This window comes from Myotis davidii, unplaced genomic scaffold (genome assembly GCF_000327345.1).
Source record: "Myotis davidii unplaced genomic scaffold, ASM32734v1 scaffold169, whole genome shotgun sequence".
NCBI lineage: Eukaryota > Metazoa > Chordata > Mammalia > Chiroptera > Vespertilionidae > Myotis > Myotis davidii.
Window position 1 is genome coordinate 920,423 of NW_006383005.1, and position 15,892 is coordinate 936,314.

Genomic DNA, 15,892 nt, shown 5'->3' on the forward strand with positions numbered 1-15,892 from the left:
TCATGATGTGTGATCTTTCCAATATAATGCTGGATACAATTTGCTAGAATTTTGTTGAGGATTTTAGCATCTATATTCATCAGAGATATTGGCCTATAGTTCTCTTTCTTTGTGTCAGTGTCTTTATCTGGTTTTGGGATTAGGGTTTTGCTGGCTTCACAGAAAGAACTTGGAAGTATTCCTTCCTCTTGAATTTTTTGAATAGTCTGAGAAGGATAGGTTTTAGTTCTTCTTTGACTGGTAAAACTCCCCTGTGAAGCCATCTGGCCCCAGGCTTTTGTTTGTTGGAAGTTTTTCGATGATTGCTTCAATTTCCCCCGTAGTTATCAGCCTATTAAGATTTTTAGATTCCTCCTAATTGAATTTTGGAAGGTTGTATTTTTCTAGGAATATATCCATTTCCTCTAGGTTGTCCAGTTTGTTGGAATAGAGTTGTTCATAGTATTTTTTAACAATCCTTTGTATTTCTGTGGGATTGATGGTTACTTCACCTCTTTCATTTCTGATTTTGTTTATTTGGGTCCTTTCTCTTTGCTTCATGGTGAGCCTGGCTAGAGGTTAATCAATCTTGTTTATCCTTTCAAAGAACCAGCTCTTGGTTTCATTGATCTTTTGTATTGTTTTTTTGGTCTCTGTTATTTATTTTTGCTCTGATCTTTAATACCTCCTTCCTTCTGCTCACTCTGGGCTTTTCTCGTTGCTTTCTTTCTAATTCTTTAAGTTGTAGAGTTAGATGATTTATTACCATTTTTTCTTGTTTTGGTTTTTTGTTTGTTTGTTTTTGAGGTAGGCCTGTAGAGCTATAAATTTCCCTCTCAGGACTGCTTTCACTGTTTCCCATAGATTTTGGATTGTTGTGTTTTCATTGTCATTCATTTCCAGGATGTTTTTAATTTCTTCTTTGATCTCTTTGGTAACCCAATCACTGTTTAATAGCTTCCAAGTGTTTGAATTTTTTTGATTGTTTTTATAGTAGTTTATTTCTAATATTATGCCATTGTGGTCTGAGAAGATAATTGATATGATTTCAATCTTGAATTTGGAGAAACTTTGCTTGTGACCCAGTATGTGGTCTATCTTTGAAAATGTCCCATGTGCACTTGAGAAGAATGTATATTCCTTGGCTTTGGGGTGAAATGTTCTGAAGATGTCAATTAAGTCCATTTGTTCTAGTGAGTCATTTAGGATTGTTGTTTCTTTGCTGGTTTTTTGTCGAGGATTTATCCAGTCATGTCAGTGGGCTATTAAAGTCCCCTACTATGATTGTTTTGTTGTTTATCTCTCCCTTGATATCTTCCAGTAATTTTTTTATGTATTTGGGTGCTCCTGCATTGGGTGCATATGTTTATCATGGTTATATCCTCTGGTTGTATCAATCCCTTTAGTATTATGAAGTGGCCTTCTTTATCTCTTATTATGGCCTTCACTTTGAGGTCTATTTTTGTCAGACACAAGTATTGCTACCCCAGCTTTTCTTTTTTCATTTCCATTTGCCTGACAGATATTTTTCCATCCCTTCACTTTCAGTCTTTGTGAGTCCCTTGTTCTGATTTGGATCTCTTGTAGACAGCATATATATGGGTCATGTTTTTTTATTCATTCAGCCACTCAATGTCTTTTGATTGGACCATTTAGTCCATTTATGTTTAAAGTTATTACTGATAGGTACTTGTCTGTAGCCAATTTTATATTTTTGTGCCTGTTCCTTCTTCCCTTTTTATTTCTTCTTTTTACACCAGTTTCTTTAGCATTTCTTGTATTGCTGGTAGTGATAAACTCCCATAGCCTTTTTTTTTGTCTGTGAAGCTCTTGATTTCAACTTCAATTTTGATTGATAGCTGGGTATATTTTTATTGGATTCAGTCCCTTAGTTTACATCACTATGTATATTTCTACATAACTTTCTGTCTCTCTCTTGCAGCCTTTAAGATTCTCTCTTTGTCCTGAACATTTGCCATCATAATTATGACATGTCTTGGTGTGGGTCTTTTCAGGCTCATCTTTTTGGGACTCTCTGTGCTTGTGTGACTTTTTTCTTCCCAACATCAGGGAAGTTTTCTGACATTATTTCATCAAATAGATTTTCTAACCCTTGTTCCTCTTCCTGTCATTCTGGCACCCCTATTACCCATATGTTGCTTTGTTTCATGTTGTCCCAAAGCTCCCTTAGGCTCTCCTCCTGTCTTTTAATTTTTTTTCTCCAGTTGCAGTTCAGTTTGGGTGTGTTTTGCTTCCTTGTCTTCTAATTCGCTAATTCGGTCCTCTGCTTCTCCTAGTCTACTGTTGAAACTTTCCATGGTCTTTTTTATTGCAGCTATATTACTCTTGATTACTTCTTGATTCTTACATATGTTGATTTTTTTTTACCCATCCAGTTTATGAACTGTATGACCTTTATTCTGAATTCTTTTTCTGACATATTGCATGCCTCTGTTTCACTTAGCTGCTTTTCTGCCATTTTTCTCCTTTTCTTTCCTTTGGGGGTTTCTTTGTCTCCCCATTTTTGCTCTCACTGGAGGATCTAGGTGTTGAGTCATGCAGGGGCTGCTCCTTGGGCAGTGGCTGCTCCTCAGGTGGTCATAGCTGTGGCTGCTCCTCAGTTGGCGGTAGCTCCTCTGGTGGGCGCTGCTCACAGTAATGGTGATGCCTCTGGTTGGCGGGGGCAGGCTGCTTACACAGCTGCTGCTCCCCAGATGGGGGCAGGCTGCTCACAAGGCTGCTGCTTCTTGGACGGGGGCGAACTACATGTGGCTGCTGCTTTTTGGATGAGGGTGGGCTGCTCGCTCAGCTGCTCCTCCTCATACAGGGGCAGGCTGCTTGTGTGACTGCTGCTCCTCAAATGGGGTCAGGCTGCTTGCACAGCTGCTGCTCCTCGGACAGGAGCAGACTCCACGCAGCTGCTGCTCCTTGGACAAGGGCAGGTTGCTTGCAGGGCTGCTGTTCCTCGGATGGGAGTGGGCTGCTCACGTGGCTTCCGCTCCTCAGATGGGTGCGGGCTGCATGCAGCTTTAGCTGATTTCTTCTTAAATGCTTGTATGGCTCTCCTATTCTGCTGCAAGTAAGCCATTGTCTATGTCCCATCTCTCCTGCAAGTTGCCCATCTAACTTTAGATTTCTGGCCACTTGATCACCCTGAGACCTTAGCTCTCTGTTGGACTCAAGAAAACTTATGATGTAAGTTATTCAGGTGTTTTTTTCTCACTTGAGATTTTAAGTGATATTTTCCTTTATGCAGTAACAACCTAACATACATACATTTTTGTCCACTACCAGTTGTCTACTGCCAGAATGTAGGGCAGGGTGGTCTTTGGGGTTTTTTTTTAGATCTAAAACTTTGTTTTACTTACAACTATATCCCCATCATCTAGAATAGCACCTGATATATGATAGATACTCAGTAAGTTTGTTAGATGAATTAATGTTGTTTTGATCATACCAAAGAATACTGAGCTACCGGTGTTGAAATTAACATTCAACATGCTGAAGATACAAATTTTAAAACCAATTTTGCCTTCAAATGGAAACTTGCGCTCATAACATTCACTTAGAAATCAGGTAATTTTTGTGTCAAAAATAAAATAATCACTTTCAACTTTTTTACTTTAAATAATTACAGTTTGACATACAATATTATATTAGTTTCAACTAAAAGTGATTCTTACATTTTTAAATGATTGTGAAAAATCAAAAGAAGGATAATACTTCATGACATTAAAATTATATAAAGTTCAAATTTTAGAGTATACCAGTACAGTTTTGTTGGAAGAGTCACACACTTATTTGTTTATTAATTGTCAATGGCTGCTTTTGTGCTACAATAGCAAAGATGAATAGTTACGACCTGCAAAGCCTAAAACATTGATTGCTTGGCTCTTGACTGAAAAGGTTTGCCATCCATGGTCAAGATTAACAGTTCTCAACCTGTGGGTCGCGACCCCTTTGGCGGTCGAACAACCCTTTCACAGGGGTCACCTAAAACCATCTGCATATCAGATATTTACATTACAATTCATAACAGTAGCAACATTACAGTTATGAAGTAGCAACGAAAATAATTTTATGGTTGGGTCACAACATGAGGAACTGTATTTAAAGGGCCAGAAGGTTGAGAACCACTGGTCTAGATGATCAAAGCCCACCCCTAGTTCCTTTTCTTCTCTCACTCGGTACTCTCTTCCTAGGGGTGGCTTCACATACCCATTGGCCCATTGACTCACAAATTTATAACTCCCATATGGACCATTCCTCTGTACTCCAAACCAGGGTATCCACTGCCTACATGAATTGTAGCTTGGAGGTCTCAAAGGTACCTCCAAAGTACATGTATCCAAATGCATTGATGATCTTTCCCTTCAAATCTGATGTTCGTTCGTTATTCCATATCTTAAGGAATTGCTCCACCATCCTCCCCGTTACTCAAGCCAAAACCGGGTTGTCATCCTTATACTTCTCTCTCCTTTACATCGCTCCTCCCTGCCATCTCTCCTCCATTACCAAGTCTTGTCAAATTTAGGTCCTCATATTTCTAAAAATTCATTTAATGGGTTCCCCAAGGCCCAAACTCCTTAAATAGCTTCAGTCTGGCTCATACTTGCATCATTGGCCTCATTTTGCAGAAGCACCCTTTTCTCTGCTTTAGTCACACTACTTTCTGTAAATCCCCCCAAAGGCATTTCTCCTCCTTGCTATTAGGCCTTTTACACATTGTTCTCTTTGCATGGAGCACTTCCTTTCTGCATTAATCAGAGTAAGTAATACCAGCTGCTGCAACAAACTTTTTAAAATCTCAGTGACTGAACACAATAAAAGTTTCTTTCTTGCTTTTACGAACTCCACTGTGGATATTCCTGGTTGGCTGGTGATCATTCAGAGACCAGGTCCCTCAGCTCTGGCTCTGGCTCTGGCATCCCGTGGGCCATAACAGTACCGTATTGGATCCTAGGCATCTGGTGGATAGGTGATTGAGAGGTATAGAGGACAAGCAGGAGGTTTTGAACAGTCCATACCTGGAAATGGCATTTATCACTTCCACCGAGAGTGCATTGGCTAGAACTGAGTCATATGACCACATCTGGCTGCCGGGGAGGCAAGAAGATGCACAGTCTATCTGTGTGCCCAGAAAGTAGAGGAAATGATTTTTGTTAACACAGAGGTTTCTCTGCCACATACTTTATCCCCCACTGCATTCACTAATTACCTTCTACCCACCCTTCAGATCTCAGGACCACCGTATCTCCCTCACTAGTCACTAGGTCACATCACCCTAGTACTTCATATGCTTCTCTTTTATGGCATTAGTCAGAATTATAAGTCTACTCTCTTTTATGTTACTGGTTCTTCCATGCTTGCTTCCCACTAGGCAGTCCCCCATGATGACAGGAGTTATTTCTCTTTTACTCATTCCCAACCCAGTGCTTGGCACATGTATGCATTCAGTAAATAATTGACTGAGTGAACAAAAATGAAAGACAATGACTGGTTTAGTTGCCCATTGGGTATGTAGTGCTACCCAATGAAGCTACAGAGGAAGCCAAACTGAAGTGCCCTCCTCCTTACAGCCCATAGACCTTAGCACCTTCTGTGGGTCCCAAATCTGACCTAACGGCTTTTGATGTATCCAGGCATCTGAAAGGTCATGACCCCACTCCTGGGCCCTGTGATACTGATGGCTCTGATACTGTTCTATTGCTAATAGATGCCTCCCTATGGTTATCCCCAGATGTTCCAGACACTCTGCTCAACAAGAATTGTGTATTTTTTGCCCTTCAGAGGCTGGCCTCGTAGCAATGGAGCGGCCTCTGGGCTCAGACAGCCAGGAGGTCTCCCTTACTATGGGCTCTGCTTATCCCTTAGATGGATGGGTTCCCTGACCTCCCTCCACAAATTAGTACCCAGAACAGGCCTCAGTGAAAAATGCCATCAGGATTGCTGTTAAGAGGGTCTGTAGAGGTAGCTTTGAGGAAGATGAAGTGTCAGACAAATTGTATACTGAAGTCAAAGTCAATGCCGTGCCTACCTTCCAGATTCCTTGCAAGACAAGTGTTATATGTGTTTGTTATTATTTTGTCACCAACATCCTCAATATTTGGTCTAGGCTACATAACCAGATTGGAGAAGGGAGAAAAATTCTTAACTTTCAACCATAAAACAGTGATGATGAGTTTTGGACAGAGGGGCAAGGTGTTCTGGGTGTGAGCAGGTGAAATTATAGGGATCAGAGGCTGCTCAGCATGAGTTCCATCTACAGCAGCATCACCCCATCCGCACCCCAATCCTAGCATGCATGTAACCCTGCAGTGTGGGCCCGGAGGCACTTGGCAGAGGTGAGGGATGGTGTTGATCTGATGCTCTCTCCTGCATGCCTCACAGATTGCAAAGGAAGATGCCATCCTGCCAGTAGCTCTCTTCCCATCTCTCTGTGAGCTCGTCTTTCATAACAACCCTCTGGTGGCCCGCAGACGAGGTATGGTGGATGCAAAGCTCCCCTCTAACCTGTTGGAAGCATAGTGGGCACCCTCATTCCCACCTCATTGATTCCAAGCCCCGGGCTCTGCTCTCCATCATGGGTGGACAGAGGGATGGAGAAAACATCAGACACTGCGGAGTACCTGTCATCCTGACAGCAACCCTGTGAGGCAGGCATTACTGTCCCTGTGCACAGTGGAGGAAACTGAGAATCAGAGAGGTTCATGACCTACCCAAGGTCACACAGCATGAAAGAGGCATAGTTGGGAATGGGTTGCAGAATTATCTAGACCTGGCATGAGCTATTTAAGCAGCACCCTGCTTTGTGGAACAGGTCTGTTGTGACTTCATCTACCAGTTGGGGAGGGTGCAGGTGCTGGGCTGTCTGCTCCCAGAGCACACTGAATGCAGTGGATGCTGTGTCAGCAGTGGAATGCACTGTCCACGTTGAGGCAGCTGAAGGCATTTTGGAATCCTGGGCGCTGGCGTGACAACAGTGGAGCTCTAATCCTTGCTCCACACTATTTTTGTTACCTTGGGCAAATTCTTTAACCTCTGTGTGCCTCAGTTTCCTCACCTATCGAATGGAAATAATATGGGTACCTGCCTCCTAGGGTTGGTGTGAGAATTAAATAAGTGAATATATGTACAGCCATTTGAACAGTGCCTGGCACATAGCAAGCCCCAGTAAAGGTTAGCTAACTGTGGTCTTACTTTCCCATCATGGCCCAGGGGTCCCTCCTCTGCTAAAAAGCTTCCTCCAGGAGCGGCTGGGAATCCACTTAATTCGAAGGAAGACAACAAAGGCTAAACATCATATTTTTATGCCTCGGAAGGCCTCAAGGAAGGTAAGGCTGCCAAGGGGGGACCCCCTACCCCAGAGGGAGAGGAGCCTATATCAGTGTACGTGGACTAACCTGGCAGTAGAGCTGCGCCCCCCCCCCACCCCCGCTATGCCCGGAGTCCCTCCAGCAGGTGTGTAGCAGCAGCAGTGCCTTCTCCTTTCCTTGCTCTATTAATGCAGATAAACCCAGGAGGAGTGAGAGTCAGAGAGACCCCAAGGCAGACTCAGGAGGAGCCTTGCAGGTCATTGAATCTGGCCCCCTAATTTTACAGAGAAAGTGAGGCCCAGAGAAGGAGCTGTGAAGATGTGGGGAGACTCAGAAGACCCAGCTATGAGCCTGGCCCCATCACTTCCCATCGCTGTCTGAACTTGGGCAAGAGTTTCACTCTCTGAGCTTCAGCTTCTCAACTCTAAAACCTCTCAGAGCTGCTGAGGGGACTGGATGAAGCAGCAGATATGAAAATACATGATAAACTCCCAGCCCCATACCAATGCAAGTTACAGACACCTGCGGCAGTCATGAAGGCTGTGCCAGGCCCAGAACACACACCTCCTGCCTGCATGTTAAGAAGCATTTCCTTACGCTGAGAGCGGTCGGCTCCCTCTGTACTTTCCCCAGCCAGTGGTCTTAGACTTGCCTTCTGGGATGCCATAAAGTAAACTAAATCCCTCTTTCATCTGATGGGTTTCAGAGATTTCTGTGAAATGCCCCTCCGTCCTTGAACTTGCGTCTTCCTATAGCCGAAAGCTGGACTAGGGGTTGCTGGTACCAGAAGTTAAGGACAGTTTTACCATTGCCACCGCGCTGCAGCCTGCCTCGGTTCAGCCAAGCTCTTTCTTGTCTGGAGCCTTCATCGGACTAGAGTAGCATTTAAAACTAGAAAAAGGAATTCAAAGGGTTTCTGTCACCTTACCCTGCCCGTTGCCTCCTCAAAGGATCGTACTGCCTCCTTCCCCACCAGCAGCTGGGGACAGGCAGAATCAGAGTGAGCCCAATGCTAACCACACAGTCCTCCCTCCCACGTACAGAGCACCCGTGCCCAGAACTCTGCTGAGCACTTCCACGTGTGCTGTCCCATAATCCTCCCAGCACGCAGGAAAGCAGGCTCGGAGAGGTGAAATAATATACTTGTTAAGTGAGTGTTCAGGTCCAGAGGAACCTCTAAGGTTCCGACTGATAGAGAATAAACACAAATCCAGTGGCCACATGAGAAGCAAATCAGTGCTTTGTAAAACTGTGCAAGCACCGTCTGACTTCCAGTGCAGACAAGCCTGGAGAGTGTGGCTAGGCCTTTTGCTGGATTGGAGATGCCCATATGCCCCACTGTGCTCACAGAGATGGGCTGATGTGCACAGCAGACTCTAGGCCTTTTACTCAATCAGTTCCATGGACAAAGACTGCTGGCGCTCCCTCAGGGCTAGGCATGGACAGAACTGGGGGAAATGAGCAGGCCCAGACCCACCCAACGTGTAACCAAGACGCTGTATGAGCTCTTGGCATGTGAGACACAAATGGAAGACAAAACAGCCTGCCTTCGGCCAATCCAGCTCACCAGGGACATAATAGGGTCCAGTGACTGTCATCCTCTGACCAATTACATTATCCGGTCTTTCCTCTAGAAGGATTTGGGAAAGTGGTGACTGCCAGACAAAGAGCGTCTCTTCCCCTACCCCCACCCCGCCACCCAGCACAGACCTGTGAGACGGGAATGCCTGCTGCCCCTTTCCTGCCAGCGGCACATGATGACCCTGGGTGTGGTGGGCGCTGCAGCAGGGGTTCTGAAAAAAGACCCCGGGTCCTTAGGCTTCAAGTCTAAACACTAAAGTTTTACATGTTTTCAAAAAGGAAACATTGTTTTTTAAACACTGTCCTCACACTTTGTAGTTTGTTGGTACACTTGCATACGTCATCTCATTCGGGCTAACTCTGCAGCACGGGCAGGGCGGGGACTGTTCTCCCATTTCACGAGGAGGAGCTGGAAGCTCAAAGGCTAGGACTGCATCCAACCCATGTTGTTCTAAAAACAGTGCTTAGGATCTTTCCATTCCCCTACCTTGTCTGTCGAAGTACAGATCTAAGTGGACCAAATGCCTTCGACTAAAAATAAAGTCAACCCCTCATATAACTTGGGAGGGGAGGAAGAACTAAGCCCCGCTGAGGGAAACGGAGCACATGGCTCCCTCCTGACAGCTGAGGTGAAGGAGGGGGAGGTAGGATGACGGGTTTTTGCTAATGAAGGAAGCTGAGCAGTTCAACAGAAAAGATGTTATTTCCTTGGTCCTGAACCCTAGCGAGATTTGCCTTATGGATCATTTTTATTTATAAATATATTTTTTATTGATTTCAGAGAGGAAGGGAGAGGGAGAGAGAGATAGAAACATCAATGATGAGAGAGAATCATTGATCGGCATGTGCCCTGACCGGGAATTGAACCGTGACCTCCTGCTTCATAGGTAAACCGCTGAGCCACGCCAGCTGGGCTGCCTTGTGGATCTTTATATAAGGTGCAGGAAGCACCATCCTGAACAGGCCTGGTGCTTCTGACTTCCAGAAAAGCAGGACCATGTCCCCCTTGCCCTCCTAAGAGTCCCTGAGGAAAGTCAAGGGAACTATGTTAAACCTTGGACAGAAGCTAAGGCTCCTGAAGGCCATAGTAGTGTGGTCAGGGGTTTCTAATGAGGCCTGGCACCCAGAGCAAGCTCTGCCCCGAATAACTCTGTGATGCTGGAAGTCGTTTTACCTCTCTGAGCCCATTTCCTCATCTATAAAATGAGGATAAATATTTGCTGGGTGGTTGTGAGGTATGTCAGGCATAGGGCACATCGTAGGTGCCCAGTAAGTGTGATTTTGCTCCTGCCCTCCCCCTATGAGCCCTCAACCAGTGCTCTGATCATGGCACCAAGTGGTCTTAGGCTGGTGAGGTCCATGGGAGAGATTCCAATTAGAAAGCAAACCAATACAGCCCTTCTCCCATGACAGGTGCAAACCCAGGTGCCAAAGGTGCCAAAGCAGCCGATGGTGCTCCATCAGCCACCTGATACCACCATGGAGTCTCCCTCGGAGGATACATTGGAGTTACAGCTGCTCGAAGGGATGCCGATTGCCAAAGACTCTCCTGTGAAGCCGGCGATGGCCATTGAGGGCATGGAGGGCCTTTCCCTGCACCGCCGGCCCTTCGTGCCACTTCCTCCCATCTGCTCTGACTCCACTGTGCACACTGAAGAGACCACGTCTCGCCCGAGTGACACTGCTGTCCACATCAGCCCAGAGCACCCATCAGATGAGGATACCAAGAGCACAGAGTCCATCTTCCTGACGCAGGTGCCTGGATCCACCTGCCCCTGCCACTCGTTCCCAGTTCCCACAGGCTCCTGTGCAGCCCTTAGATGGCTGGACCGCTATAGGCAGCTGGAAGCAAGCACATGGCGGGTCTGGAAACCAGAAGGCAACACCTAGCAGGGCCTGCCAGTGACTAATCCATGGCTACTGGTAGGGACACCCATGGGGACAATCACAGTACTGTGGTAGAGACAGCACCTGGGGTCTGGTTAGGATGCGGCTCTGAACAGTTTTTAGGAAGGGTTGTTGCTGCCTCTGCCCTATCTGCTTAAGGTCATCTCACTTCCGATGCCTCTGAATCCTGAGAATACAAATAGATGAGACATGGTCCTGCCCTTGAGATGCCCTTAGTCTAATAGGGGAGGTGGACAGGAACAATGCACAGTCAATGTTGAGAGTGAGAAACCCAGGAGCTGGAAGCCTAGAGGAAGAGGGGGTGCCTCTGTCCCAGACCAGGGGGGCAGGCTTCCCAAAAGAGGTTCAAATGAGATGAGCTTTGCAAGCTGAGTAGGAGTTAACATAGTGAGGACGTGGGCAGCAAGGGCAGCACGAAGCCGGATACAGAGGAAGGAAATTAAAATGGTATGTACAGGAGCTATGAATGGCTCAGTGGCAGTGCAACAGAAGGGTTCCCTGTAGGAAAGGGGAAATATGTGGCTGGAAGAGTTGACAGGGCCCCCTTAAACTTTATTATTGTACCATTGCCCTCCCCACTTCTAGTCTTGCCCCTCCAACCTGCCAGATCTTTCCAAGATGAACACCTGTCCACACGGTTATGTCTAATTCTCTATCCATCCATTTCTTACTCCACAGAGGACTTTGTAGCAGCATACATATTCATACAGTATAAAAGTACCTTTTTAAAAATATTTTTTATTCATTTTCAGAGAGAGAGAGGAAGGGAGAAGGATAGAGAGACACATCGATAAGAGAGAAACATCATCAATCTGCTGCCTCCTGCCTGCTCCCTACTGGGGATTGAGCCCGCAACCCGGTCATGTGCCCTGACGGAGAATTAAACCGTGACTCTTTGTTCCTGGGTCAGTGCTCAACCGCTGAGCCACATTGGTTGGGCTAGTATAAAAGTATCTTTATGAACTATAACATTTTTGGAGTAAAGTATAAACAAATAAGCATTAAAAAAAAATAGAGGGAGCTAAGATGGCAGCATAGGTAAATGCCTGTACTTGCTGACTCCCACAACCACATCAAAATTACAGCTAAAATACAGAACAACCATCATTCAGAACCACCTGAAAGCTGGCTGAATGGAAGTCCTACAACTAGAGAAGTAAAGAGGAGACTGGTAGGAGGGGCGGAGACACAGAACGGGCTGGTCCGACACCCAGGTGTGCTGTTTTTTTTTAATCAGGGGGGAGATCATCTCTGCGGAGGCCACCTGTGAGGAGGAAGGGGTGTTTTCTGCTACCTTATCCATTCTTCCTTAAGTACTTGGTAGAATTCACTAGTGAAGCCATTTGGTCCTCAGTTTTTCTTTGTGGGGAAATTTTAAAATTACTAATGCAATCTCTTTGCTTATTATTGGTCTATTCAGATTTTCTGTAAGTCATAAGTTTAATAATGAGTATAACTACATCCTTAGATGAAATACAGGTTTCATAAATTTGTTTCTTATAAAACCAATCGGGGTAGGCTAAAATGTGAATTCAGTTTCACTCAGCCCCTTCAAACGCATTGCCATTCATCACAGTGAGGATAAAAAAAACCACAAAGACAGAACAAACACCCTCAGCTTGGCATTTAAAGTCCTTGATTATTGCCCCAGCTGCCTACCTCTTCATGGTGCACTCCAGCTATACCAATGTTAAGTTTCTCCTAATGCACCTTGCTGTTCTACCTGTGCACCTTGCTATAATTATATCATGCTATGCCTTGCTTGCAACAGTCCTTCTTTCTCATCTCTTGCAGCCCATACCTCTCTCCAACCCTGCCAGGGAATGACTCTCCTGGTTCTTTAAGACTTAGTTCAGGCTAAGGCATTACTTCCTCCAGGAAGCTGCTTGTCACCCCAGGCTGGGTTAGGGCTTCCTGTGGGCTCACCTGGAGCTCTTGTGCTCCCTTCTGTTACAGCATTTACCAGGGTACAAGATCACTCTCTATTTTCCTGTCTGTGTCCTCTCACCCACGTCTTGGTTCTTGTCCTTAACAGGGCCCGGCATGGGGACACACACAGCGCTGATAAATGTTAGTGGAATGAACGAATGTGTTTTTCTTTTTGGACACAGGTGAGTGGGATGTCTTACTCCCTCCTCCACAAGGATGATTCAGAGGTGGATAAAGACCAAAGACCATCACCATCATCCCCGGCTCCCAAAGAGGTGAAAAAGACTCAGAGGAGGCCTCCGCCTGCCACACACTCCAGCAAGTACCGAGGCTATGAGGAGCTGCTGACAGCCAAGCCTGACCCGGACTTCATCGAGCCGAAGGGTATGTGAGGAGAATGCCTCCAACAGGGGCCCTCTCCATAGCCCCAGTCAAGTCAGGGCAAAGCCAAGGCTGGTGCCAAGACTCTTTCCAGACCAGGGTGCTGTCTTCTGTCTTCTGTCTGTCAAGGGGCCCCTGAGGGTATCCTGGTTTGGAGCCCCACATGTCAGGACCCCTGGCCTGGCCCTTACTAGGCTTTGGGGAGCCCCAGCTGTTCAGAGCTTCCAGCCAGTCTGGGCCCAGCTCTGGTTGGAAAAGTCTCTCCAGGAAGGGTTTGATGAACAAACACTCAGACTGGCCAGAGTCCCAGTTAAACCCCAAATTGAACATCCAAAATCCTCCCTATTTGGTTTGAGGCAAGGGAGCCCCCTATTTCAGGCTGATGCATTGATAGTCTTGGCACTGTCAAAGGAAGTGGCACTCGGCTGTGCTCTCTTGGGTGTCAGTCCCTGCAGTGTAAGCCCTCTGCGGTTAAGGCGGTTACACGGGGGCCCCTTTCCCCGGCCCAATGCTGCTGTCCCATTGGAATCTTTGCTCATAGGGGACTGGCATTCACTGAGTGAATGATGGACCTCTGACACTGCAGCAGACCAGGGAGAAATGTGGGGCTTCACATCCTTTTACCCAGGGCCGCTGTTCTATGGGGAATGAAAGCATTGGGGGAGACATGTAGGAGGAGGGGGCAGTGCCTGGACTCCACCTTGCCTTCCTGCCCTAGGAATCCAGAAGAATGCACAGGCCCTGCAGCACATGCTGAAGCACCCACTCCTGTACGCCTCCTCGAGGCCCAAGCTGGGGACTCCGCAGAAACACTACGTTCCCAAGGAGAAACGGGTAAACCTGCACTGCACTGAGCACACACACCCCCGCAGGCCCCACGGGCACACAGTGGCTGTCACCTCCAGGCCTAAGGGCCATGCTTCCCTGCCTGTGGCTGTGATATTGTGAGGAGGTGAGGCCAGGAAAGTCTGAGCATAAGACTGGGATAACACTCTCATCCCTCACCTTTTGTCAAACCTAGAGGATCCCTGTTCCACTCCCACGGAAGACTCGAGCCCAGATGCTGGATGACATCCTCACTCGCATACGGGACTCCCGGAACATCACAGAGGCTCCACTCGGTATGACTCTGGCCCCCAGGCCTCAGCTGCTATAACCGGAGAGCTAGAGGTTTCCTCATCTGCTGGTCTAAGGCAAAGGGCTGTGTCGGGCAGGAAGAGCCCTTAGGAGCACCTGCCCCAGTCCTTCCCAGGGGCAGATGGAAAACAAGCCTGAGTGAGGCAGGGAGTTGCCTGAAGTCACACAGCATGATCCAGACTAGAATGAAGGCTTGAGATAGAATCAGGAGGGGACACTGCTGGCTTCCTAATGCCCCCAGCTGGAGGGGTTATTTTCAGTTAGCCCCCTGAACACTCTTCTCTTTCCCCCTCCCATTTTCTGGGAACTCTGGATCCAGTCCCCTTCCACCTCACCCCCCACCCCCACCTTGGACTGGGTGAGACCCAGAGTGAGCCTGCTGCCCTCCTGGCTTCCCTCCTTCAGGAGCTGTCCTGCGCCAGCGGACAGAGCGGCGGCTGGTGAACCAGAAGCAGTACCTGGAGGCCAAGCGGCTGCTGAAGGAGTTCCAGGCGCGCTACCGGGAGATGGTGCGCTGCTCACTGAAGTCGGTGTTCCGGACGCCGGCCCTGGCCCACCCGGCCCTGAGTGGCCCTAAGTTAAGCCGCTTCCTCCAGTTCGTGGAAGAGTTCTACCCGGAGCCCACAGCCAGTGACTCAAAAGGCTAGAGCTGCAAACAGGGCCATGTGCGCCACCCCGCCTGCGCCCCTCACCCTGCGCCTCTGGCCCTCCCTGAGGGCTCCGCTCCCTGATGGAGCTGGAACTTTGGGGCTGGCTCGGCTGGGCACCGGCCTCAGAGCTCAGCCCAGCCTTGCTGGCTGGTTGGCTGCCAAGGGCGGAGCTCCCCTTCCCAGGCCCGGCAGGACCCGGCGCCTGGCCCAGCAGCAATAAAGACTGGGTGCGCAGAGCAAGGCAGGCCACGTGCTTTCTTGGAGCCTGTGCCTGGCTGTCACACGGTGGAAAGATCCTGTCACACGTGTCCAACAGAGCTTCGTGGACCGCTAGGCTAGGAAGTGGAGTTGATGGAGCAGAGAAGTAGCACAGAATCGAATGCTCTGAGAAGTTAATAAAGTGTGTTGGGGGGCATGGCGGTGGGGGAAAAATTGAGGCCATCAAGCTCCAGAAATGGTACTTTTCTGTTGGGCAGCTTTTTCTACTGTGAGGAGGGGAAGGAGGGTTGGGAATTTCCCCTATCGGATTGGGACAAGCCGGGCCATAAAACTGGGACAAGCTTAGGAGAGGGCCTACATGGAGTTTCCCAAGGTACTCTCATCTAAGACACAGACTGAGGTCCCATATGTAAGCAAGATGGGCTGCGGCTCTAAAATGGACCCTAGGGCTGTGCAAGGTCAACCTGGGCTCGTGTAAGTAAACTAGTTCTGGCCAACGCAGCTGGTGGGATTGTCCTGTTCTTGTGATGCCCAGTAGGCAGCACCTGCTACAGAGGAGGATCTGGGCTGCATTCCCGAGATGTGCATTTGAGGTAGATGCTGGGTGTCACCTGGCAACCGTTGCTCCTAAGGCCGTTCCCCTGGAAGTCCCTGTAATTCAGACCCGAAGAGCAGGCTGCAGTTCCTGGGGCCCAGGAAGCAGTGGCACAAGAATTAAGGATCCTCAGTGAGATACAACTTCCACAACCTGAGTTGTAATTACAGTGATTATAGAAATATAGTCTCGTAGCC

General features: G+C 47.7%; 1 protein-coding gene across 1 annotated transcript in view; it reads left to right on the top strand.

The window, feature by feature from the left end:
• The window catches only part of XRRA1 (X-ray radiation resistance associated 1), a 53,574-nt gene extending 38,453 nt beyond the window's left edge, over window positions 1–15,121 (top strand). Inside the window, exons 13-19 of the mRNA XM_006777923.2 lie at window positions 6,370–6,463; window positions 7,198–7,313; window positions 10,290–10,631; window positions 12,896–13,097; window positions 13,813–13,928; window positions 14,116–14,215; window positions 14,637–15,121. Coding sequence (XP_006777986.1) covers window positions 6,370–6,463; window positions 7,198–7,313; window positions 10,290–10,631; window positions 12,896–13,097; window positions 13,813–13,928; window positions 14,116–14,215; window positions 14,637–14,878 — 1,212 coding nt within the window. The 3' untranslated portion in view covers window positions 14,879–15,121. The remainder of the gene's footprint in view (window positions 1–6,369; window positions 6,464–7,197; window positions 7,314–10,289; window positions 10,632–12,895; window positions 13,098–13,812; window positions 13,929–14,115; window positions 14,216–14,636) is intronic.
• The last annotated feature ends 771 nt before the right edge of the window (window positions 15,122–15,892 follow it).